Raw genomic sequence first — 26,119 nt, forward strand, 5'->3', positions numbered from 1 at the left:
ATGAAGTATTTTCCCCTCTATCAAATCACTGTACCACAGATGGGGAAGCAATCTTCCTTGCTCCTCACACCCACTTCCAGATTTTTCTTCCTCCTTCCTTCCTGATAACTCTGTTTTAAAAATCCTGTTACCACACAGCATCAGGGAAATACAAATCAAAATCACAATAAGATACCACCTCATACCAGTCAGAATGGCTAAAATTAATGAGTCAGGAAATGACAGGTGTTGGCGAGGATGCAGAGAAAGGGGAACCCTCCTACATTGTTAGTGGGAATGCAAGCTGGTGCAGCCACTCTGGAAGACAGTATGGAGGGTCCTCAAGAAGTTGAAAATAGAGCTACCCTACAAACCAGCAATTGCACTACTGGGTATTTACCCCAAAGATATAAATGTAGTGATCCAAAGGGGCACCTGCACCCCAATGTTTATAGCAGCAATGGCCACAAAGTCAAACTATGGCAACAGCCCAGATGTCCATTGACAGATGAATGGGTAAAGAAGATGTGGGGTGTGTGTGCGTGTGTGAATGTACATATAATGGAATATTATACGGCCATCAAAAAAAACGAAATCTTGCCACTTGCAACGACGTGGATAGAACTAGAGGGTATTATGCTAAGCAAAATAGAAATAAGTCAATCAGAGAAAAAATTATCATATGATCTCACTGATATGTGGAATTTGAGAAACAAGGCAGAGGATCATAGGGGAAGAGAGGAAAAAAATGAAACAAGAGGAAACGAGAGGGAGACAAACCATAAAAGACTCTTAATCTCAGGAAACTAACTGAGGGTTGCTGGAGTGGAGGGGGATGGGAGGAATGGGGGTGGTTGGGTGATGGACACTGGGGAGGGTATGTGTTGTGGTGAGTGTTGTGTATTGTGTAAGACTGATGAATCACAGACCTGCACCCCTGAAACAAATAATACATTATATATTAATAATAATTAAAAAAATAAACAAAATCCTGTTACCAGACTCCACTGTCTACTATTCCTCTTCATGCAGTCATCTACAGCCATCTGAGCCACATTTCCCCATTCCAAGATTTACACCCCAGCACTCTCTCCATTACTTCTGTCATTCCTGATTATTTAGAAACCCATGTAGATGATCCTTCCAATATCTTACATTGCAAGTCTTTAAACTCCTCCCTATCAATGATCTTGTATGCCACCCAATCGCAGCTAGTAACTTACGTGGTTCTTACTTATTATAACCAATAACTATAACCTTTCCATAAACTAACTCAGTTTAAAGAATCCTACTCTCCCTGGGCAGAAGAGATGAGCAGGTATTTCTTGATAGAAGACACAGATGGCCAAACCACACATGAAAATCAAAACCTCAATGAGATACCAACTCACACCTGTCATAATGGCTAAAATCAAAAACACAAGAAACAAGTGTGGATGAGGATGTGCAGAAAAAGGAATCCTCATGCACTGTTGGTGACACTGCAAACTGGAGCAGCCACCACGGAAAACAGTATGGAGATTACTCAAAAAATAAATAATAGAACTACTCCTCCCCCCAGCAAAAAGAACTACCCTATGATCCAGTAACTGCACTGAATATTTACCCCAAGAATACAAAAACACTAACCTGAAAGGATATATGCACCCCTATGTTTATTTTAAAAATCATTTTATTTCGTTAAGTGTATTCTTTAATCCCCATCCCTTCACCCACCTCCCCTCTCGCAACCATCAGTCTGTCCTCTATAGTTAAGAGCCTTTCTTGGTTTGTCTCTTTTTTCCTTTGTTTCCCTTCTTTCTTTTTTTATTTTAAAGTAGGCTCCAGGCCTAACATGGAGCCTAATGTGGGGCCTGAACTCATGACCCTGAGATAGAGACCTGAGCTGAGATTCAAGTCAGACGCTTTACCAGCTAAGCCACCCAGGTGCCCATTTGTTTTGTTTCTTAAATTCCACATCAGAGTGAAATCATATGTTATTTGTTTTTCTCTGACCTATTTCACTTAGCATTATACTCTGTAGCTCTATGCATGTTATTGCAAATGGCAAGACTTGATTCTTAAGACTAAGTAATAATCCATTGGGTATGTATCACACATCATCTTTATTCATCATGTATCAATCTCTTCTACTCCACTGAGCTAAGTATGTATTTTTATGCCAGTACCATACTGTTTTAATTACTACCACTCTGTTATATAACTTGAAATCTGGAATTGTGATACCTTCAGTTTTGTTTTTCTTTTTCAAGATTGCTTTGGCTATTCGAGTTCTTTTGTAGTACCACATAAATCAGGAAGCCTGATGCCGTGCTCCATCCCAGGACCCTGGGATCATGACCTGAGCCAAAGGCAGACGCTTAACGGCTGAGCCACCCAAGCGCCCCTGAGTAGTATAGACATTTTAACAATATTTGTTCTTCCAACCCATGAGCATAGAATGGATGTCTTTCCATTTCTTTGTACTGTCTTGGATTTCTTTCATCGGTGTTTCACCTCTATGTTTACTGCAGCATTATTTACAATAGCCAAATTATGGAAGCAGCCCAAGTGTCCACTGACAGATGAATGGATAAAGAAGATGTGGTATATATACACAATGGAATATTATTCAGCTATAAAAATGAGGTCTTGACATTTCCAACAACACAGATGGACCTAGAGAGTATAATGTTACGTGAAATAAGTCAGAGAAAGACAAATACCATATGATCTCACTCATATGTGGAATTTAAGAAACAAAACAAAGGAACAGGGAGCACCAGACTGGCTCAGTTGGTGGAGGATGCAAGTCTTAATCTCAGGGTAGTGAGTTCAAACCCCATGATGGGCGTGGATCCTCCTTAAAAAACAAAACAACAAAAAAACGCAAATGAAGGGGGAAAAAAGAGAGAAAAACCAAGAAACAGACCCTTAACTATTGAGAACTGACGGTTACCAGAGGGGAGAGGGCTGGGGAGATGGGTGAAATAGGTGAAGGGAATTAAGAGTAAATTTACCACGATGAGCCCTGAGTGATGTAGAGAAGTACTAAACCACTATATTGTACACCTGAAACTAATATAACTATGTTAAGTATACTGGAATTAAAATTAAAAACTTAACTAAATAAAAAAGAATCCTACTCTCCAACTATCACCTCCTAGCCTCTGCAACTTATTCCTTCTAGTAGCTGGATAATGGCAATCATTCCGCTTCACTGGGACAAAACGCTGATCCTTCAACTTTTTAACTCTTAGAGTCCTCACTCCATTTCTTAGCCAGCTTAAATTCTATGGTCAGTTATTAAAGACAATTCCATTGTACCTCTCCCTTCCTTACATTCTCTTGGTAAAACTACAGCCTCCCCCCGCATTTTAAGAAGGATTTTATTTATTTCAGATAGAGTGAGAGACCACAAGTGGGGAGAGGGGCAGAGGGAGAGGGAGAAGCAGGCTCTCCACTGAGCAGGGAGCCTGACGTGGGTGGGGCTCTATCCCAGGACTCCGGGATCATGACCTGAGCCACAGGCAGATGCACCTGAGCTACCCAGGCGCTCCAAACACAGCCCTTTTAATTTCAATTCTTAATTCACTCTGTGCCTGCCCTCACACACCTGAATTGAACTTAGCTGAAGAAAAATACAATTATGCTACCTACTCTCCTTTATACTCATGACCACAAATCTCAAGTAGACCTTTAATGTTGTCTAGCAACGCTTCCACTACATTTCCCTAGTCCAACACTCATCCACTCTCCCTACTTTGTGCCTTCTCTCTGCCCAAACCTCCAACATCTGCCCCTCCTCACTCCTAGCTGAAGACTTTACTTCTTTTACTAAGAACAGCCACAATCAAAATAGAACTTTCACAAATCTGTCCATCCACAAAGGTCTGTACCCACACAATTATCACAATATGAACCATCAATGTTTCTAACAAAGGCCAAATCCATCCTCTCTAGAACAGTGCTTCAACATTTCTCTCCTGTCTCTTGTGTCAAGTTTTCCATCCTTACTGGATCTTTCCCACCAGCCACAAAACGTTGAAACAGGTTTCTCTCATCTTACAAACAAAAAAACAAAATTGAGAGTCCTGTTTATTTCAGTCCCCCCTCCATCTACTGGCCAATTTCTCTACCATTTAGTTACAACTTGAAATACTTATTTACAAATTTTCCCTTGATTTTCTTCTCTCCCGTTCCAAACTCACTCCTATCAGATTCTACCCAAAGTTGGTTGATCTTCACCCTTACAGACCTTCTCCACTTGCAGTCTCCCTTGTCTCTTGATTTCTAATTACACCTGGAATCCAAGTACTTTGCTTTTCATTGCTAACACCTTGGTCTAAAACTGAATCACTTCAACAGACTTCTAACTGGTTTGCCTGCTTCACCCGGGTCTGCCCCCCTCCCGCGCCCCGCACACTCCCCAGAGACAATTGACAAACCAAGGTACGATCAAGGTGAGGCAGGGAATCGTCTCTTAGCTGTCAGGCCGTCCAAGACGCAAGGGAAGGAGCTTGTGGCAAAGGCTCCCAAATAGGTCAAGATGTAGAAACCTGGAATACGGCCCCGCAATCAGCGAACACGCCAGGTCCGGACCAGCCGCGGGGGCCGGGAGGGGGGAGCTGGGAGCCCGCTCCCGGCACTCGTAGGAAGGCGGTGCCGTCCAAGACCTCACCTGGCCCGTGCCGCGCCGGAACAATACCGAGTCCTCCTGCTCTGGGACACCGCCACCTCCACCCATCGCCATGGCTAGCTGACTGCCGACTGCCGGGTGCACGGCGTGGGCCGCGTCTCTCTGAAAGTGACGACTTCCGCCGCTGGGGACCTCTGGGAGCGGAAGAGTACGGGTTCCTGGAGAGCCGCCACGCGGCCTGGAGGCCTCCACGTGCTCTCTAGGAGTGGTCGCGATCTCCATGATTGGTCGCATTGGTCTTTCTTTAACGTCTTCTTTCAATTCTTTGATTTCACTTTTCCGTATGTTCGTAGAGTGATTCGACCAGGGTGTTTTTGTCTCAAGCAGATTTCCATGGAAAATATTGTCCATTGCAGATAATTTAGGAAACGTGGCTAAGAAATACAAAAGTAAGTCTAGAGGTAACCAATAATAGAGCTACAGTTCTAAAAAGTTTTACGTTTTATGTTAATTTTCACAACCCCGTAAGTCCGGGGTTATTATTCCCATTTTAAAGATAAGGAAATTTACTTTGGTACATGGGTACCATAGACTAGTCAGCAAAAAAAAAAAAAAAAGGAATAAGGGGCACCTGGCTGGCTCAGTAGTAGGGCACGTGACTCTTGATCTCGGGGTTGTGAGTTACAGTCCCACATTAGGGGGTAGAGATTACTTAAAAATTTTTAAAATAATGAACTATTGATCTCCCCCCCCCCCCCCGCTCCCCAAAAGGAAAAAAGGCACAAAGCATTTATACAGCTGTCTGGATTCCAGGTAGTAGGTTCATGCCTTTAGCCACTTCTCGACCTTATCCGTTCTCCCAAATCTTCTCTAGTAAATTTTGAAACTTAAAAAAGGAGTCAAAATAAACAAATGGGACTGCATCAAATTTTCATTCTTTGCACAGTGAAGGAAAGCAACAGAAGTACAAAAGAAACCTACCAAATGGGTGAAGACATTCTCACATATGAATTAACTTGTAAGAGGTTAACATCCAAAATCTAGGCCTCATAAAACTCAAAAAACAAAACAAAACCAAAAAAAGCAAAACCTCAAAAAACAGCAATTCCTTTAAAAAATGTGCAGATGCCTTGCATAGACATTTTTCCAAAGAACACATAGAGATGTCAACAGATACATGAAGAGATGCTCAATATCACTAACCATCAGGAAAATGCAAATCAATACAATACAGGTGTGAGAATAGCTAATATCAGAAAGACACGAAATAACAAGTGAGAGTAAGGTTGTAAAAAGGGAATCCTCATGCATTATTGGTAGAAATATAAATTGATACCAACACCAGATGAGTGGATAAAGATGTGTTTATACACATATGCACAATGAAATCTTTCCGTTTACAACAACATGGACAGACCTAGAGAGTAGCATGCTATGTGAAATAAGTCAGAGAAGGAAATACCATGACTTCACTTACATGTGGAAACTAAAAAACAATTGAACAGATTGATAGAGAACAAACTGACAATTGCCAGGGGGTGGGAGGAGTAGGGTGGTGGATAAAGTGAAAGGGATAGACAAGAAAAATGGGATCAAATATTGTCTAATATCTAAGGAGGTGCATTTTTTTTTTTTGTCTTTAGATGGATCAAGCAGGATTTTAGATCTTAGTAAGGTTTATCATTTACTTTTCCAGATTCTTTATTAGTTATTTAGGATTGCCAGATGGATTCCATGCACATGTAATTTTCTTAAAAAAAAAAAAAAAATCAGGGCACCTGGGTGACTCAGTCATTAAGAGTCCTGGGATCGAGCCCCGCATCGGCCTCCCTACTCAGCGGAAGGCCTGCTTCTCCCTCTCCCACTCCCTCTGCTTGTGTTCCCTCTCTTGCTCTCTGTCAAATAAATAAAATCTTAAAAAAAAAAAAAAATCTACCAAAGGAAGTTTGAGGGCTCTCCTACTATGGATATCAGAAATAGATGTTTTTAAAAACCACTGAGATTTTTCTCAATCATAAAAATTCTCACAATATCATTTTTAAATTTTTTTTTGAGTAATCTCTTCACCCAATGTGGGGCTCGAACTCACCACCTGAAAATCAAGAGTCGCATGATCCTACAGGACCAGCCAGGAACCACTTCACAATGGCATTTGATACAGAAATTTAAACAATTTGGAATGAGGTTTTTATTTTTTGAGGTATAATTTATGTACCATAAATTTCACCATTATGAAGTTTTTTTGTGTATTTGAAAGGTTATGAAGCCACCACCAATTCCAGAACATTTCATCACCCCCAAAAGAAACCTTGAACCCATTAGCCGTCACTCCCTATTCTTCCCTCCTTCCAGCCCCTCACAACTACTCATCACTTTCTCTCTGTATGGAGTTACTTATTTTGGATTTTTTATATAAATGGAAGATGTGGCCTTCTGTATCTGGATTTTCCCCCCTAGCATAAGGTTTTCAAGGAGGAAGAAGTATCTTAATTTAAAATGGCAGATTCTTTGTTGAAAAAGTCTACTTATCAGGACGAGGGTATCAACAAAAATGAACCTATGGAATTTTTGTTCTCAAAGAAAATATGTTATTTTATTCCTGATGGTGACCTCTACATTTGAATTACTATATTTTATAGTTATTTCATATGATAGACCAAGTACTCAAAGAACAATGTAGTGAACTCCCAAAGAAAAACCATTTCACCTGACTTGAAGGCACTCATGAAAACATCAAATTTAACTTCATGAACTGGAGGCAATCTTCGTGCATATGGAATTTCCATACCAAAAACTACCTTCAGTGACTCTTGGAACTTGCCCACGAGCAAATAAAGGATTCAAATCATTAGTGATGAGGTTTTCAATTTGAATTTCAAGTGGAATAGTGAATAAACAAATGACAAGGCCAAAACCAATTAGTTGTTTACCCTTATGTTATCAGGGTCTAGGGGCAGGAGATCAGAGATGTATCAGTGATTTTAGTACAAAAACGCTCACAGAACTGTTAACAGCCGGAGAAAGTTAAAAATTACAAATGATGTTTTTGAAGAATATTTAAATGATGTAATGGACAAACGGTAGTATAATTCATAAACGACATAGATATAATTAACCATCCAGTATCTGAGGTTTGGACTCCTCACCCTCACATCATATACCAAATTACATTCTAGGTGATTTTTATAAACTTGGGATGGGGAAGATCTTAAGATAGAAACGAGAAACTATGTAAGCACTGAAAACTCAAATACCTTTTGGGATTCAGGTGCATGATGTAAATAAGTTGAGTAGTAAGCAATAAGGGGACGTAGGTAATCAGTTAAGTCAAGACTATCCCTTCACTCCATCCCACACACTACGCCCAGTCCCTGCCCAAACAAAGCTACTCAAGTTCACATTAAAAAGTTTTAACACATCAGACAGGACAAATCTGCTGTCAGTCTGCATCCTTATTTATAAAGAAACTAGACGTATGATTATGTAACTAAAAATTCTGGCAAAAGCAAAATTAGTACAATGAAAAGACAAACAATAGTTTGGAAAATATTTTTCACATGTAAAAAAAGGTTACTATCCCTTATATATTTAGTATAAATAATTTATATAATTACATTATATAAATGTTTATATATTTTTAAAAAGCTTTATCCAAAGTAAAAACTGCAAAAAAAAAAAAAAAATAAGCCAAGAACACAATATTCCTAGAAGAAAAAAACCAAACATGGCCAATAAATACGAAAATAAGCCTTAGTCCTGCATCAGTCTGCTGGTTTAATATCCCTAACCTGCCACTTACTAGCTGGGTAAGCTTGGGGGAAATTCCTTAATTAACACCTCAATTTCTTTATCTATACAGATAGATATAATAGTAGTGCCTACATGCGAAGGCTAAATGAAATAAAAAGCATTAAACAGAGAGAAAACATGAGTAGATCAGAAGAGAAAATCCCGATGTCCAATAAACGTGGAAAAAATGCTCAACCTCCACGGTCAAGAAATTACTTATTATAACTAAGAAACCATTTCTCTCTCAGGTTGGCAAAATTAGTAGAGTTTATATTTGATGTTATCAAAGGCATGGGGATATGGAGAACTATTTTCTTGCTGGAAATACTTTTTTGAAATTGCAAATGTGTGTACTATAACTTTGTCCTAAGAATCCTACCTTTAAGAATGCATCCTTACAGAAATAAAAGAACATTACATAGGTATGATTGTATTATAGAATTGTAGTGGCAAATGCTTACAAACATCTTCAAAGTCCATGAGTAAGAAAATCACTGGATAAATTACTATACAACCATACTATGGTTAGATCTATATGGACTGACGTGTAGGCATTAAGAAAAGTTATAGCTAAGTTTCCCTGTTTTTGTTTCCCATTTTGTAGTGGGTGAATAGTGGTCCCCAAAATGATGCGTCTACCAAGTAACTGTGAACATGACCTTATTTGGGAAAAAGGTTGTGCTGATGTAATTAAGGATCTTAAGATGAGATCATCCTAGATTAGACTGGGCCCTAAACCCAATGACAAACATCCTTTTAAGAAACAGGAAGAAGCCTGAGAAACGAAGTCTATGTGAAGACAGAAATAGGAGTTATGCTGCCACAAGCAAAGTGATGTCTGAAGCCATTAGAAGAGGCAAGGGGATCTAGAATCTTCAGAGGGCATGTGGTCCTGCTGACAACTTGCTTTTAGACTTCTGGCCTATAGAACTGAGAATAAATTTCTGTTCCTGTAAGCCACCACATTTATGGTAATTTGTTACGGCAACCCAAGGAAATTCCCCACATCCCTAGTTATATAAGTGCTTAAGCATTAAGGAAAACTAGACAACAAATTTATGTACTCTATGACCCGGCAATTCCACTTCTAAGTACATATTAAATAGAAGTACATATTTATGACCCCTAAAAGACATATATAGAATATTTATGGCAGAATTATTTTTAAAATCTTCAAACTAAGAGCAATCCAAACGTCATGAAAAGTAGAGTGGATAACTAAATTATGGTATATTTTTATAAGAGAATACTACACAGCAATGAAAAAGAGCTACTGACACACAAAAGACAAAGCATTCTCACAGACATAATGTTGAACAAATGAAGACAGACTTACCCAAGTGCATACTGGATGATTCCACTTCTGTGAAATTCAAAAACATGCAAAACTATTCTACAGTGATAGTCACAAGGGAGCCTGTTGGGTGCTAGAAATGTCTATGGATCTTGATCTGGGTAGAGTCTAATAAAGGTCAATAAAAATGTACACTTAAGGTGTACGCCCTTTATTATCATTTCACTGGGATAAATGCCCAGGAGCCAATTACTGGATTATATTGTAAGGGTATTTTTTAGTTTTCTGAATAACTAATTAATGGCTAAAGTTCATTCAGCCCTTTTGTTGCATTTTCCCAATTTTTTTTTGTTTATAATGAGCAGGCACCAAATTTTGGAGGTTTGAAAGCTGGTAGCGGTGAATGGCATGAGCTTCATTTCACATTTCAGACATTTACTTACCACCTTCATGATTTGCCATATCATGTATCTTCATTTTTTAAATTTAATCTTAGCCTTGCATTAAGAGTCTGCCCAGCATCCATTCCCCCCTTCTTTCTGGTAACAGAACCCCAGATTTGTAAGGAGGACAACCTATTCTTCACGGGATACACTCGGTTATATCATGTTAGGCGCCTGCCCTCCCCCTAAGGTAGGCATATAACCCAAACAAGTTCGTTTGGAGGAACTCTGAATGATGACATAAAGACTGATAATAGTTGTTAAAATTTCACCCTGACAGCAGCATTGTGGAATAAAAAATTCTCATAGTACCTGGAGCTGTTCCAACTCTTGACCTTTCCAAAGACTTGCATCTTCAACTTTTCCTTGGACTCTGGAGTCTCTCATCCACTCAAATAACTGTTGTAGTTATTTATAATTAATGATTCTGTTCGCAACTAGAAATTTCAATATACCATCAAATCACAGTCTTGATGAGCTTGTTTTTTCTTCAAGCATACATTAAAATACATAACTCTATATTAAATGTCTATTCATAAGCCACCTTAACAGTCATCTTGGGTGGTACAAGGCCACATGGGCCTTTGACCAATAGCTCCTCCCCACCACCCAAATCCAAGTCCTTCACAAAAGCCTTTGTTATGCAATATATGTTTATAAAAGGAAAGTATTCAATAGGATTTTGTCTTGATTACAGCCAGGTAGGTAGGTAGGCAATTTATTATAAACTACAAATTTGTGTAAAAAAGTTCCATTCAGTAATACTCAAGGAAATGTTCTTCTATTGACACACCAGTAAGCAAAGTCACATCCAATTGATAGAGTAGCATGAATAGTATGTGGCATGAAAAATATTTCTATAAAAGTTATGGTATAATCAAAATCAAATTTTAAAATCTCAATTTTCCTGGGCAAATCATCTAACAGCATGCCACTTGTGATCTTTTCATGTGCATTAGTGGATTTAATGGTATGTGAAAGCTTTTAAGAAGCAAAGTTGTAAGGAAAAGTTTAAATCTTGGTGCAATTTACGGGAAAGTGCACTTCAACTTAGAGCGATTCCTCTTTTCCCATTGATATTTTCATGACTTGGCCATCTATAGAGACAATATATTTGATTACTAAATGCAAGTACTGTAGCAGATAACGTCACAGGAGGCAGTTTTACAACATTCCTTCACTCTATTTTGTTCTAATGGAAAACTATGGTTGATAATTGCATAAAGTTAATTCAGTTTTTCAATTCAATTTTTACTTTTTTAAGTCCTCATCACCAAAGGCAATTAGGAACTTACCTAAAGAAGTTCACACTCTCCCCGCTTAGTTTAGATTACTGCTGACACAGTTGATAAAATGTACAAATCTCAAGTTCTGACTGTCAAAGTGAATTTTATATTAGGTTTTCACTTAAGGGGTATTTCCGCTCCAACTGCTTCAATGAGGTATGACTTACTAATACAATTGTTTATATTTAAGGTGTACAATATAATTTGATAGACATATACACTGTGAGGGGATAGCTTTTTAAAGTTCAATAGTCTTCAAACAGCTTTTAGACTCAAAGCTAACAGTATTAGTATGACCCCTGCCTTGAACAGAAAAACTCTTTACAAGGCACTCCTTGAAAATACATAGATTCTTACTCTCTACAAGTGAGTAATCTCATCCCATCTATAAAATCATGCAGAAAAAGAGCCGAATATATTTTTAGAAAGTTAGAAAAATTATGTCAGTAATCACTATTTCCTGTGAATCCTATTTTTCAAAAATGAGCTATAGTGTGTTGAGCGGGTAACAATTTCTTACACATGCAACTAATAGAAAAGGTACTCAAAAGGAATCAAGTAACCGATGAATCTGACCTCACTGTTCTCACCTTGGGCAGTAGCAACTGCTCCCTCATACATCTCAGCAAGACTTATGAAGGTGGCTAATGACGATGCACTATTGTGTTAAGGAGAATGCAAGGTAGCAATTTTAATGCCTACGAGGAGTTCAGTATTTTCTGAATAACATTTTAAAGTTGGCACTACTTCATTTAAGTAATTTTATCTTGCTTTAGGAACATACCAAAAGAATGATCTAAAGTTAGTGCATAAATTAACTTTACTGACCGGATGTAATTATTCACCTGTATTTTCCCTTAGTATCTTGTGACTGAGATATTAACAGAAATAGCTTTATCAGTTACCATCTTTAGAAGTTTAGCTATTTTAGTTACCTTGCTTACATATACTACACGAAAAGAAACTAAAGTGTCAATATATTATAGCAATTATAGTTAAGTTTCTTTCTCTAACTTTTCTGTCTGGCTTGAGGAAATGTGTAGTAATGTTTTAATTAAAAACCAAACCCTTTATCTTAACAATGAATTCATTCAAGTGCCATAAATTTTTTTAAGATGAAGTTTTGGATTTAAGTCTTAATGATTAATTACAACATAGAGATCTTCCTTATCTAATATCCATGTTCTTTTGGAAACTGCAGTTTTCCCCAGATTTATAAGGATTAACTTTTAAAAAGCTAAAGTTATTCCACTATATAGGGTATTTTAAACATGGAAATTATTTGTTACCAAAAAAAAAAAAAAAAAGGCAAAGTATACAGCTGAAAGCATAACAAGTTCTTTGTATTCATGACTTACCACTATGTAGAAATTCTGGAGATAGGATTACAGAAATCAGACCCATAAAGAATCTTTGCAGTACAATCAGACTTCATCATCCCTTTTATTAGAGAGTAACTTAAGCTGTTGTAATCCTTTTGCCCTTATAACTACCACCATACAAAGTTTGAAGACTTAAGTTAACCCAAAAAATAAAACAGTTTTACTTTAACTGAAAAGCTGTACTAATGTGAAGATAAAAACTTCACATTTGGGGCGCCTGGGTGGCACAGCGGTTAAGCATCTGCCTTCAGCTCAGGGCGTGATCCCGGCGTTCTGGGATCGAGCCCCACATCAGGCTCCTCCTCCTCCTGCTTCTTCCTCTCCCACTCCCCCTGCTGTGTTCCCTCTCTCACAGACTGTCTCTCTGTCAAATAAATAAATAAATCTTAAAAAAAAAAAAAAAACTTCACATTTGCCTCTTTCAGTATTAGAGACACTGAGGATTCCACCCCATTAATAGGTGGTACCATTGCTAAGTGACCTATCTCAAGATTACCAGAACCTGTGTTCAAATAGGAGGCCAAGTCTTAAAGATCTGTCCATTTCCACAGTGGTAGACTCTCTTTGCAGTAATCATGCCTACTTGCTTCAGAATAAAGTAGTCTTAAACCTTTCTCTAGGTTAACGTATTTCCATATTTATCATTGTCAAGTCACAAGTTTTTCAGTCTCAGAATAGACTTAAAAAACGACACTCTCATAAAACCAAGAGTGAATCCTTTGTACTTTGTACTAGTCAACTGTGTACTCTGGGTGATCACGATGTGTTAATATAGGTTCATCAATTACAACAGACTTACCACTCTGGTGGGACATATTCATCATGGAGGAGGCTATGTGTAAGTAGAAGCAGGGGATACATGAGAAATCAATTTTATTGTGAACCTAATTCTGTTCTAAAGAATATAGTCTATTAAAAGAAAGGCACTTACTCCAAAAAATTTTAAAGCTATAAGCAAAACCCGGAGAATTTTCTAAGTTACTCTTAGTAACAAACTTAGTTTGTATTCATTTAGTCACTATTCCAGGTGGGTCTCTGCTATCTATTAATTCTTCAAGCAAACCAGTTAATTACAAAGCAACATTAGATAAATGTATCTTAAATTCTATTATACAATCCAGTTGACTTTAAATAAGATCTACTTTAACAAAGTTTATGACAAAGATTCTAGATTTATAGGAGATTCTATTATCTCATCATATTACCTAACAAATTACAAAAATGCTCACTGCTGATAAAAAAAATAACGTTCACCAATATATCACATGAATGGTTAGTGTTTTATTCTTTGAAGAATGGTTCTGAAACATTACACTAAGTCAGGCTGAAAGGTAAAGTTTAAAATAGTTTTATAAGGATATAACATATGACTGTTCGCTCCACAAAATTTTGACCTTAGAGCTTATGATACACCTAGTTGGCAGTAGCACCCAGGTTTTTCCAAATAGTCATCATTTTTCTCTTGTCTGCATAGACTTCTTCTCATTAGCTGCCTTCTGCTTTTGTTGCATTATCTCAGAGTCCCTATAATGGGGGAAAAGGCTGTAAGTTGTTACAGAAAAACTGATTATATGTTCTTGTTTTGCATATGTAACCCATTAAGCATATTAGAAAACAAACTAAAAGATATAAAGATTCATGTCTTTCTGTTTTCATGGCAACAGGATGGGATAACGAAGTATGGAAGGGCTTTGAAGTCACATCTTATTTTGAAAACCATCTCTATTGTTATCATGATCTTGGGCAAATAATGACCTTTCAAAATCAGAGAAGTAGTTACTAGGGTTGTTTTATGGAATAGCTATGAATTTATCTATCTGACATTAGGCAGCTATATACAGAAATAATGGCAATTACTCTTCGTTGTCAACAAAGTTAATGTACTCCATTTCTCTCTGAAAGAAGAGGCATATCTAGTCTCCTAGATATCCAAATTGGTACCCAGCATTAGGACGTAGATGTTATGAAGCAATTCAGTTTCTTACAAGCCTGAAAGCCCGATAGCTAGTGATTAAAAATGGATTACACTAAAAAAACAATGGCTAAACCTCTATATATCATAATAACCGTGAACTACAACCAGACTACCCGGGCTAGATGGTCCGGGAAATCCTTATTTTAAAAATACATTAAATGGCTTTGTAATCAACACCTACTATGTGCCAATTTGCTGGCTCTGGATTAAGTCCCATAGCAACTGCTATTATTCCCATGATTCAAATTAAAAAAAAAAAAAAGTTTAGAGCTAAATAATTTGCCTTAAATCACATAAAACCCAAGTTTGTCCAATTTCAAAGTTCAGGCTCTTTCCTGTTATCACATAGATTTACTGTGAGATTTTAATTCAGGGTGAGTATCTCTGTCCATGACAGTAGACATTTCTGTAAAGCCAATAGCAAAGGTAAGGAGTGAGGATGAAGGAAAAACAAGACAGCTACAAAAAAATGAAGTATCATGGAAAAGAGTAGTGATAGTTACTTTTCTGTTTGAAACCGAGCTCTGTTGTACTTGCTGTACCCTTAGTAATGTTACTGAAGTTCAGAGCCTCAGTTTCCTACTCTATACATTGAGGCTAATACTGCTTTTCAGGGAAACAAATAGAGATAATACATAAAGAGTACCCAGCACAGTAGCTTTCTAACAAGTGGATATGCATTTAACAGGGACTATTACTAAGCCAAGCTAGACTAGGGTTCCCCACTAAAAATTTCAGGGTCACTGATTTGTACCACGTTTAGTTTTACTCCAACATAGGTAAACAGAAATCACTTTAATACCATAGAAAAAAAGCATGAAGTGATTATTAACTCAATGTGGGGCTTGAAGTCATGACTCAAGAATCACAATCTCCACTGATTGAGCTAGCCAGGCACCCCCAAACGATCATTCTTAATTCTAGTTACACATTGGAATCACCTGGGGGAAATTTTTTACAGGCAGGTTGAACTTAGGCACAATAAAATTTACCTAGAGCACCTGTTATGCCCAGCCCCAGACCAATTAAATCAGGACTGGATTTAAGGAACAGGCTTCAGTAGCCTTTAGGGTTTCCCAGGTGGTTCTAATGTGCAGGCTTGAGGACCACAGAGAAGCTCCACTGAAGCATGTGTAGTCAATCGTTCACCTGACCTCCGAGTTGTACATAGACAAAGTTTTTAGAATAAAATTAAGCTTGTTTATAAATATGGTTTTTAAAAAATTTAAGCTGTACTCTCCAAATATTTCTGTAGCTATTTTGTATTATTTCTTACATACAATCATACATCAAGGCTGTGCACCTGCATTTTCTCCAACACAAAGGATCTTCAGAAGTCAATATAGCTACACATACTTTTTTGTGTCTCCCTCAGAACCTTAATCCCTGTAATTGAGTAACCTTTCATCTTGACTAGTTTGGGTAGGATGTTTCCTTTGAAAATGTTGTATCTCTAGCACCTAACAGTGCCTACCATGTGGAAGGCATTCAAATATTTTGCTAAATGAAATTTTTATGGTTGTGGTGAGTGAAGCCTGAGATTCTCTTCAAGATTATATAGTTTGAGAGCTGGAAACTTTTCATTCACATATTGGGATAACTACTACCTTATGTAGTTTTAGCGTGCATGCAACGAATGTTCAACTGTTACCCCGTACGCAGACTAAGCCTAGTTTTACCAAGGATTTAAAAAATTCTCTCCATTCTCCATAATAAAAACTTCAGTGACTTGAAAATTCCATTAGTATCACTTACCTCTGCTTTCTCTGAGAGGTGGTCAGGCTATCCTCTTTTCTTTTCCCCTTACTAATTTCCTGGGATTTCTTCATATTTTTCTGGCGGGCAAGTTCTCGCTGATTTCCTCCTACAAAGTCAAACGGTCATGCTCTTTTCCCATCTCAAAAATAATTATGAATTTCGTAAAAACGCTCTTATCTAAATGCATCTGAAGTTGGCTTTTTAACAGATACGCCAGCAAGGTAATTACACCGAACGCTGTTCCCGTATCAGACGAGGAGGAAGCTTAGAGGTAAACACATAAGGTCTTAAGAATATTATCATACCAATCAATGTGTTCACTGGCGGTAAATACCAGGTCTCTTACAACAGGCATTCCACTCCTCAGTCTATACGGGTCAGAATTCCAAATCAAGGTCTAGCTTTTGAAAAGCGTGGATGTAAAGAAGGATAGATACGCAGGGAAGAGAGCTCCACAAGTTGGTCCATCACAATTCGACTGTTAGGCGAACAAATGCGGCTGTTCGAGAAACACTACCTGTAAGGGCCAAACAAAAGAACTAGGGAGGAGACTCAGTCGGAGCTTCCAGTTCTTGTCAGGCCTTAGAACGTGCAACACCAGCTAGAAACCCCTTTCAGACCAGGACCCCTCCTGGGGCCGCCGTCCTCACACACCTCACCTCCGGGGAGGTGTTCTTTACCGTGTAAACTCGCACCTGACCGGCAGGTACACGCCCGACTTCTCAGGTGGACCCGAAGCTAACCATCCCTCTTCCTCTGCGGACTGAGGACAGGGTCCCCGCGCCGCCGGACCGAAGGGGATACACCAGCCAGCCCCCCACTAAGTCCAGTCGCGCCTCGGAGCGAGGCTCCCTCAGCGGACGCTCCCCGCCTCGTTCCCCACCCGTCCGCACACTCACGGGCCATGCCGGCACCGGACCGAGCCTGGAAGAGAACCCCCTCGGGAAAGCAACAGCCTCCTAGCACGCTCAGCGGTCGTCAGCACCCGTGGCCCTTGAAGGCTGAGCCCGCGCGGGCCCTCTGCGGGGCAACGCCTCCGCTCCTTCCATGGCCCCGCCCACCGAGGCTGGAGCACAGCCGCCAGCAAGTCGGGCGAGCGACTGCGCGTGCGCTGCTGGGTAGGCGGGGCAGCCCCCGCTAAGGGTCTCGGGCCGGCAGCTTCGGAAGATTAATCCGCTCTCTGGGGTTATTCGGCCACGCGAGTACGGTCGAGTCGACCAAGCGGGTCCTGCGTCTGTGGATTTTATCCACTGTGTACCCAACACTGGGGCCTGGCCAGCCTCCATTTTTTGGTAACGACAAAAACAGTAAATGCTACTATATCTCATTTTTCAGCAAAGAACGTTAACTTTTATTTATCCCTTGCAGAAGCGGGAGGAGGAGGAAGGGGACGAAACAGATTGTTAATTCCGCCAAAGTCAGTTTAGGTCTTTACATATTTTCTTTCATTATTCCTGCACCAAGCCTGTAACGTAGGCTTCATTGTTCTCATTTCACGGGAGAGGAGATTGAGACTCTGAGACCAGGAGCGACTGACGTAACAGCTAGGGACTCGTAGAAGTGAGATTCAGATTTCAGACAGACTCTTAAATCTCTTCATTTCCCGTTTAATCCCAGTGCCTTTGTCGACAGTACTTCAGAAGTTTTAGGTTAATGGCTCTGTGCTTGGGTTGTGTGATGGTAAGGGAATGACAGGGAATGCAGTTTTATCACACATTTATAATACCCCAGGATAACCTTGGAACCTGGGTAAAAGCCGGGTGCGTTTGCCATTGCTAGAAACAGACGCGGAAAGATGCCTATTGGTTAATTTGGTTAATACTTATGTTCTTCGTCTATCCCGTTAATTATTACAAACTGATAAATGTGTAGAGTTAGTCTGTACACCTAAAATTGCCCTATTTTTAAAAAAGACTGAGAGAAAGACTGAGAGGGAGAGACAGCACAATAGGAGGGAGAGGGAGAGAAGCAGACTCCCCGCTAAACTGGAAGCCAGTTGCAGGGCTCCATCCCAGGACCCTGGGATCATGAGCCGAGCCCAAACCAAGAGTTGGCTACTTAACCTGCTGAGCCACCCAGGTGCCCCGCCAAATCGCCCTGTTTCTGGGAAACTTTTATTTTGGAAATTTTCAAACATACAAAAGTATAGAAACTACTACAATGCACTCTCAAGTATATATGACCAAGCTTCAATAGTGTTTATTTTAACTCCTAAGAATCACCTATTTTAGAGAAGGTAGGAGAAAGTGGTGAAGACTTAGAGCTTTGGAGATGGAATGTCTTGATTGAAAGCCCAGCTCTACCAATGAGTACATATGTGAACTTGGGCCCATGTTACTTCATTGCAGTAAAGCTTCCTTTCCAGTAAAATGGGAAGGTAAATGTACCTCCCTAATTAACTGAATTAATGTATATTAATTGACAAAGTGCCCAATATATGGTGACCCTCAATAAGTTAGCTATTCTTGTCATTCTTTTAACCTCAGAGAGACTTGTGTGTCTGTCACTCTCCTTAAGCCGCACCTCTCTTCAATAGTGCTTACGTGCCAAGTGTCTAATTTCCCTTAAGCAACTTCTTCTGGAGTAACCAGCAAGGGGGAAAAGATTGACTTTCTGGCCTGGCTCATAAAGAAGGGAGGAAAGCAGTTGGGGATTGGAAAGTAAGTAGTAGCGTTGTTGTTTCCGTGTGTGGTCTTAATATACAATCTAATTGAGCTTTTTCTTTGTGGCTGAAAATATACTTTGTGAGCTGTAGGGATACATATGATGAACACAAGAAATGTTGGGTGTGTCTGCCAGAGAAAATGGAAGACTTTTGAAATTACTGTGATGCCATTATGAGTTTACTCCACAAACTTGGTTGTGTGACAGACATCTTAGGACTTTATATTTATTTATTTATTTATTTGAAAGAGAGAGGGGGTGGGTAGAGAGCGAGCTCGCAGAGGGAGGAGCAGAGGGAGAGGGACAAGTAAAACTCTAAGCTGAGCTCAGAGCCCCTACCCGGGGCTTGATCTCATGATCTGGAGATCATGATGGGAGCCGAAGTTGAGAGTCAGATGCTTAATCAACTGAACCATCCAGGTGCTCCTAACTTTATATTTAATAACAAAATTAAATCTGACTTTGTTCTCATCTTTATATTAGTGAGAAATTAAATCTTTGTCATTACTGACTGCCTTATGTACAGAATTGTGGAAATGCCCTAGATTCTTAGGTGGAACAGAACATTTGGGGAAAGGCAATGCGTTGTTGTACCAGAATATACTGTGTGAAGCCCTGTGGTCCTGGCAGTGGCTCCAAGATTCCTGAGACATCTTTAGTAGGGGTTTCTTTGTCAAGTTCTTGAGCTTCTCTAGGTGTATCTGATGTCCTGTTTCCTCCCCCAGGGTACTGGAGGGAGCCCACAGAATCCATAGACCTCCAATTTCTTTCCACTGTGAGAGGTATTTCTTTTCTGTTTCCATCCTTATTATCTTACTTTCAGAAACACTTGCCTTTCTTTCTCCTTCTTGATGACATAGCAAGGATTAATAAAGGATTTAATTCCTTTGACATTTTGTTATTAACGTAGCAGGATGTTCTTGAAAAATCTTGTCCTTCTAAGAAGGAAGTCGGGCCTCTCTGTTGGAATGAGTCAGGGAATTTGAATTGCAGGTTCAAAAACTGGCCCATACTGTGTAGGGCTGACCTCATCTGTGGCCATTTTTCCTCTCATTATAGGAGCCTTCCCTAACCATCCTACCTAAAGTAAGCCAGCCTTCCATTAATCTGTCATAGTACCATTTAGTTATTTAAAAAGATTTTATTTATTTGACAGAGACAGCACAAGTAGGGGGAGTGGCAGGCTCCCCGTGAGCAGGGAGCTGCACGTGGGGCTCTATCCCAGAATCCTGAGATCATGACCCAAGGGGAAGGCAGATTGCTTAACCGACTGAGTCACCCAGGTGCCCCGTCATAGTACCCTTTAAGTTTGTTTCATAACATTTAATAAATTCTTAAATTATTTTGTTCTTTTGTTGTATTTTTTTCTTCCCACCCCAGAACGCCTTGTTTATTGCTCTATTGCTATCTCCTGATACAGATTAGGAATTCTAAGGTAATTTACTATAACTATATAGTTTTAACTATAATAATTTTTGAACAGGTATATGAAAAAGTACACAAAGGTATACAGTGAATGGTTTTCCTCCCACGACATGATCTAGAAACCTAGTTCCTCTTCTAGGAAGTAATTTAGCATTTTCTTCACACCCGAATTTGTAATTTATGTTCTACTCAATTTAGAATTTCTAAATTCTGGGGATGTGAACAGGCACTACTATACAAGACTTTTTTTTTTTAAGTTTTTAATTAATTAATTTTTTTTTTTTTTTTTTTTTTTAGTAATCTCTACCCTCAATGGGGGGCTCGAACTCACGACCCCAAGATTGAGAGTCCCACCCTTTTCTGATTGAGCCAGTCAGGCGCCCCATGATTTTAATAGACTCCTAAAGGTTTGGGCTGAGGGGCTTAACTACCCCCTTCCTCTCCTTTCAGTAACTCCTAGGGAGTCCTGATGAGGGGAGAGCGGTTCACCGTGCGTCCCAGTTTCCGGTTCGCAAGTAACTCTATAGTTTGACAGTTACCATGGCTCCGGGAGATGTGCGTCTTACGTTCTTCCGCGGCGCTGGCTGATGGCGTAATCAGTTCCGGCGCCCTATGAGGGCGGGTCAGCAAGGTACTGGGGAAACTTAGCTATTAGTGTAGCAGGGTCATGAAGAAGAGGCGGCGGCGGGAGGAAGGTGGAGGCGGCGGGGGTGAGGAACTGCGGTAGCTGCCCGCTGGCCTGGTGGCGTGGCTGTGCGGAAAGGGCGTAGTTCTTAATCCCTTCTCCGGGGAGCGGCCGGGGCTCGGGGCTGAGAGCGGCCTTGGGGCCGCCTCCCCGGGCCCCCTGGCTCCGCCATGTTCCGCAGGGCACGCCTTAGCGTGAAGCCGAATGTCAGGCCTGGTGTAGGCGCCAGGGGTTCCACCACCCCTAACCCCCAACGTGGACAAGAGGCGCCCAGGCCCCAGGATCCTGCAGCGGCCTCTTCCCCAAAGCCAGCGGAGTCTACAGATGTGCCCCCGGTGGATTGCGGGGGATCAGAGCCCCAAGAAAAGGCTTCCAGGAGCAGGTAAGTGCGTGCAGAAGGGAGCATTTTCATCTGCCGCGCCTCTCTGGGCCTGTCACCTAGAAGCTGACCAGATGAATTTACCATAGGAGTCCTCCGTTTCCTGCATTAAGCCTTAGAGTTGAGGCCCTGTGAACCTACTGCCAACTGCAGTTTGTCGCTCTGTCCACAAGGTGTGGCAAATGTGGATTTTGTTAAGGTTTGTAGATTCTCGGGGTGTGGACTAGGTCTTCAGGAGGTGGTGGGAAGAATCCACATGTAACAGTTTTGAAGTGAAAAAAATCCACATGTGGTATTGTTCATTAGCTTAGATTACTTCACCGTAGTTTTTTCTCCGGAGTACTTTGCGGAGGTAAGTAGTTTTTTAAATTTTAAAAACATTCATATATTCTTAAAAGACCAATGTTACTTTGGTTCTGCAGATTTGTGTTAGTGGAAAGGAGATGGGGTTACATGCTTTGATTTGGGGGTATGCCCCTTTATAGTGGCCATGTTTTCTGAAGGGAAAAGCATGTGCCAGTACCACATTTGGATTCAGGATTTTTTTCTTAATTTAACAGTTTATTAGACTTCGCTGGGCAGAATTTACTTACTGTAAAATGGAGATAATATTACACGCTTTGGAGAGTTATTGTGGAGTTCAGAAAAGACTGACAAACTATCTTGCATAGGACATGGCAAAATAGTTGCTTACAAAAAGTTATTTGTTTAAAATAAATGCGATGGTAGTAATTAACAAAGTAATTAAAGTTAAGACATGTTGAGCTACTAATGCCTTCTGTTTCTGTAATATGAATGGGAGGAAGGCAATAAAACCTGACCCTATTAAATGACAATGAGATGGTATATATTCTCTGTATGTTCTGACAGGAAGGTGAAAATTTTATTCCTTTTTTTTTGGCCAAACTTTGTTGGCCTGTACTGGTGCTGGGTATAGGGTGTTATTTTCCCACCTTAGTGATGCTTAGTAATTTCCAAGTTTCTTATATGAATATATTTTTTTAATAAAGATTATATTTATTTATTGGACAGAGAGAGAACACCAGCAGGGGGAGTGGGAGAGGGAGAAGCAGGCTTCCCACCTAGCAGGGAGCCTGATGCCGCGCTCCATCCCAGGACCCTGGGATGATGACCTGAGCCGAAGGCAGACACTTAACGACTGAGCCACCCAGGCGCCCCTATATGAATAATTTTTCAAAATTTCCCCTAAAAAAGGAAATACAAATATCAGTCCTGTTAATAGAATTTGCAGAGATCCTGTTAACTACATATAAATGCGCGATGTTTGATAATTTAATGAATTACTCAGGTTCTGTAATCTTGAGACATTTGAGGTCGAGGATATTTAGTTTCTTAAAGTTGGCATTTAAGGAGTATATTTGATATTTTTACGTTGTGTTTTTCTTTTTTTTGCGGGTCTTTGCAGTTGTAAAAATATGTGATAAAAACATAGGGTGTATGTTGTATGGTTTCATCATAATTGGGTGAAATGCACATGGTGCATGTAGCATGTTATAAAGGCTGAGATAAGAGTTTAAATTGGAGATTTCTTTGGGTTTCTGGCTGGCTTAGTCGGAAGAGCTTGACTCTTGGTCTTGGGGTTGTAAGTTTGGGCCCTACATTGAGTGCAGAGATAACTAAAAAAAAAAAAAAAAACAAACAAACTTCAAAAAGTGGAGATTTCTTGGAAAGGTTATTCTATAGGTTTAGGTGTTTTCCACTTGTATTTTTTCATTTTTATTTTTTTAAGATTTTATATATTTATTTGTCAGAGAGAGAGAGAGTGAGCATAAGTAGTGGGAGCAGAGGGAGAAGCAGGCTCCCCACTAAGCAAGGAGCCTGATTTGGGACTTGCTCCCAAGACCCTGGAATCATGACCTGAGCTGAAGGCACATCTTTAACCGACTGGAGCCACCCAGGCGTCCTCGTTTTCCACTTTTCTATAAAACTAATCATAACATGAAAAGTATAGACTGCTTTTAATTCTTTTTTTTTAATTTAAGATTTTATTTATTTATTTGAGAGAGAGTAATCGAGCACACAGAGGGAGAGGGAGAAGCAGACTCCCCGCTGGGCAGGGAGCCCAGTGGGGGACTCCTTCCCAGAACCCTGGGATCGTGACCTGAGCTGAAGGCAGATGTTTAACTGACTGAGCCACCCAGGCTCCCTGACTACTTTTAATTCTTTTTTTTTTTTTTAAAGATTTTATTTATTTATTTGACAGAGAGAGCGCGCGTGCGCACGTGTGCACACACAAGCAGGGGGAGGAGCAGAGGGAGAGGAAGAAGGAGACTCCTGCTGCGCAGGGAGCCTGATGCAGGGCTTGATCCCAGGACCCCAGGATCATTACCTGAGCTGAAGGCAGATGTTTAACCTACTGAGCCACCCAGGCGACCTGCTTTAATTTTTATACCCTCTGTCTTCTTGACTTAATTTGCTTTCAGGCCATTCCTAAAATATGTATATCCAATCTGAGCTATACCTAATATGTAATTTGGAGTGACTGAGTACTTTTTTTGAGTGAGGAGTTTGATAGCTGTGTAAGTAGTTACCCAACAAAAGATAAATGATTTCTGCCTCAGACAGTATTTGGTTTGATTAATGTAGCTAAATGTATATTCTCAAATACTGCAGTAGAGATATTTTAGAAGTTTGAAGTTTTGTATGTTTGGTTTACTCTATTAACCTGAGATCAGGTTAATAGAGTAAAATTTCAGTAATTTAGATCAGTTCAGGGGGATCTCAGTATAGATTATAAAGAAAAACAATTGCCACTAGTTACCTAGTGGTTCAAAATAGGGTAATTAAGCTTTAATTTGTAACTTGGCCTTTTGTTTTCCTTAGAGTTAGCATGAGCATGAAATAATATGTTCTATTGCTGTACGGGACTTGAAGTTTGAAAAAGATCAACAGTCTTTTTTAGAATTTATAGCTCTGTTAAAAACATTTACTAAATAAAATTTTTATTGCAGTCTCTGTCATGATTAATGTATATCTGAAGTCATTGATTTTTTTTTATTTTTTTTATTTATTTATTTATTTATTTATTTTTTTAAAGATTTTATTTATTTATGTGACAGAGAGACAGCCAGTGAGAGAAGGAACACAGCAGGGGGAGTGGGAGAGGAAGAAGCAGGCTCCCAGCGGAGGAGCCTGACGTGGGACTCGATCCTGGAACGCCAGGATCACGCCCTGAGCCGAAGGCAGACGCTTTAACGACTGCGCTACCCAGGCGCCCCTGATTTTTTTTTAATAATGAGATTCTACTGTTTTAGATTTTCACCAGGCTAGTTTTTGAAACTAGAATATAAAAGATCCACGGTGCCCTTTTTCTTTTCTTTTTTTTTTTTAAATTTCAGCAGTGATGAAAAGACTGACAATGAGAATTATGTTGAAGAAGCCAGTAAATCTTCCTCTACGGTTTCACAGAGAAGAAAGAAAGTATCAAGTACTCCTACTCTGGTTAAGCCTGGTGTCAGTGTTCCTTCAGAATCTCATCCCTTATCTACAGTTAATCAAGAAGTTCCGCAGCCAAACCCGCTTCCTACAAAAGAGAAACAGCCATGTTCAGACAGATACCGATTGTATAAAGCCCAGAAACTAAGAGAAATGTTAAAAGAAGAATTGAAAAAAGAGAAGGTAAAAGATAAAAAAATCACATTTTGACTGGTCCCTGCTAGAATTCTGTTTTTATGTTAGGCATCATTTGGAGTAAAAATATCTATAGCATTTAATGGAGCATAATCAATTAATATCCCTTTTGTTTTTGTTTTTATTATTAACATATATTATTTGTTTCAGGGGTCCAGGTCTGTGATTCATCAGTCAGTATCTCTTTTGTTAACTGTTAGATTAATAGGCACAAAGGACCTAATAAGCTTTTTTTCCCCACTATGTTAATTTTTATATATTCATCTATATCTTTCATTGTTTTTGGTGAAGACCACAAATAGCAGTTCTGTAGATATACATACATAGAAAAATATACGAAGCATATTTATCAAATAAGCCTTCAGTCTGATTTTTCATGATGTCCAAGTGACATGAGTTAATATTCATTTGAATTAAGACAAGTATACTTGAGCAAAATGAATTGGTAATATTTTCTAAGTTTACAATATGGAAATTATAAATGGAAAAAATTTGCACGTATGTGTATATTAGAGTCCATCTTTTTTTTTTTTTTTTTTTGAGTCCATCTTCTTTTTAATCTTGAAGACTGATTATTTTTCCAAGAGGTCACCCTGGCAATACTGAAGCATGTAAATCTGCAGTTTGATACTTAAGATTTGAATCTTAGAGTCATCCCTTACTATGTGACCTTGCGCAATTTAATTAATTTTTCTGTGTCCTCATCTGCAAACTAAGACTGATGATTATATGTGTCTCACTGGAGGGTTGTAAGATTAGGTGAATTTATACATGTAAAACACATTTAGACT

The 26,119-nt window shown here is 39.4% G+C and overlaps 3 protein-coding genes across 9 annotated transcripts in view; 1 reads left to right on the forward strand and 2 right to left on the reverse strand.

Annotated features, from left to right (window-relative positions):
• Positions 1-12,062, reverse strand: part of LOC113255246 (survival motor neuron protein) — a 45,439-nt gene extending 33,377 nt beyond the window's left edge. Inside the window, exons 1-3 of one of the 2 annotated variants that reach the window (XM_026498824.4) lie at positions 12,000-12,062; positions 10,436-10,560; positions 4,640-5,031 (exon numbers count right to left, since the gene is read on the reverse strand). In XM_026498824.4, coding sequence (XP_026354609.2) covers positions 4,640-5,008 — 369 coding nt within the window. In that variant the 5' untranslated portion in view covers positions 5,009-5,031; positions 10,436-10,560; positions 12,000-12,062. Of the gene's footprint in view, positions 1-4,639; positions 5,032-10,435; positions 10,561-11,999 lie in introns of those variants that run through there. The other variant, XM_026498826.4, reaches the window with a different exon arrangement.
• A 1,990-nt stretch (positions 12,063-14,052) lies between these two features.
• Positions 14,053-17,575, reverse strand: LOC113255247 (small EDRK-rich factor 1). The gene is made up of 3 exons (XM_026498828.4): positions 17,424-17,575; positions 16,522-16,630; positions 14,053-14,315 (listed from the first exon to the last, which is right to left on the reverse strand). The coding sequence occupies exons 1-3, from the start codon at positions 17,428-17,430 to the stop codon at positions 14,243-14,245; spliced, it is 189 nt and encodes a 62-aa protein (XP_026354613.1). The 5' UTR covers positions 17,431-17,575; the 3' UTR covers positions 14,053-14,242.
• A 3,631-nt stretch (positions 17,576-21,206) lies between these two features.
• BDP1 (B double prime 1, subunit of RNA polymerase III transcription initiation factor IIIB) overlaps positions 21,207-26,119 on the forward strand; it is an 81,388-nt gene continuing 76,475 nt past the window's right edge. For 3 of the 6 annotated variants that reach the window (XM_057307060.1, XM_057307063.1, XM_057307062.1), the window contains exons 1-2: positions 21,248-21,680; positions 25,037-25,316. In XM_057307060.1, coding sequence (XP_057163043.1) covers positions 21,469-21,680; positions 25,037-25,316 — 492 coding nt within the window. In that variant the 5' untranslated portion in view covers positions 21,248-21,468. Of the gene's footprint in view, positions 21,681-25,036; positions 25,317-26,119 lie in introns of all 6 variants that reach the window. The other 3 variants (XM_057307061.1, XM_026498821.4, XM_044384132.3) reach the window with 2 other exon arrangements.

This window comes from Ursus arctos, unplaced genomic scaffold, assembly GCF_023065955.2.
Source record: "Ursus arctos isolate Adak ecotype North America unplaced genomic scaffold, UrsArc2.0 scaffold_5, whole genome shotgun sequence".
Lineage (NCBI taxonomy): Eukaryota > Metazoa > Chordata > Mammalia > Carnivora > Ursidae > Ursus > Ursus arctos.

Bases quoted from the DNA above. Each gene is read 5' to 3' on its own strand.
- LOC113255247 (XM_026498828.4), bottom strand. The intron at 14,316-16,521 runs GTAAGTGATACT...CCCCCATTATAG, and splicing joins ACCTCTCAGAGAAAGCAGAG to GGACTCTGAGATAATGCAAC.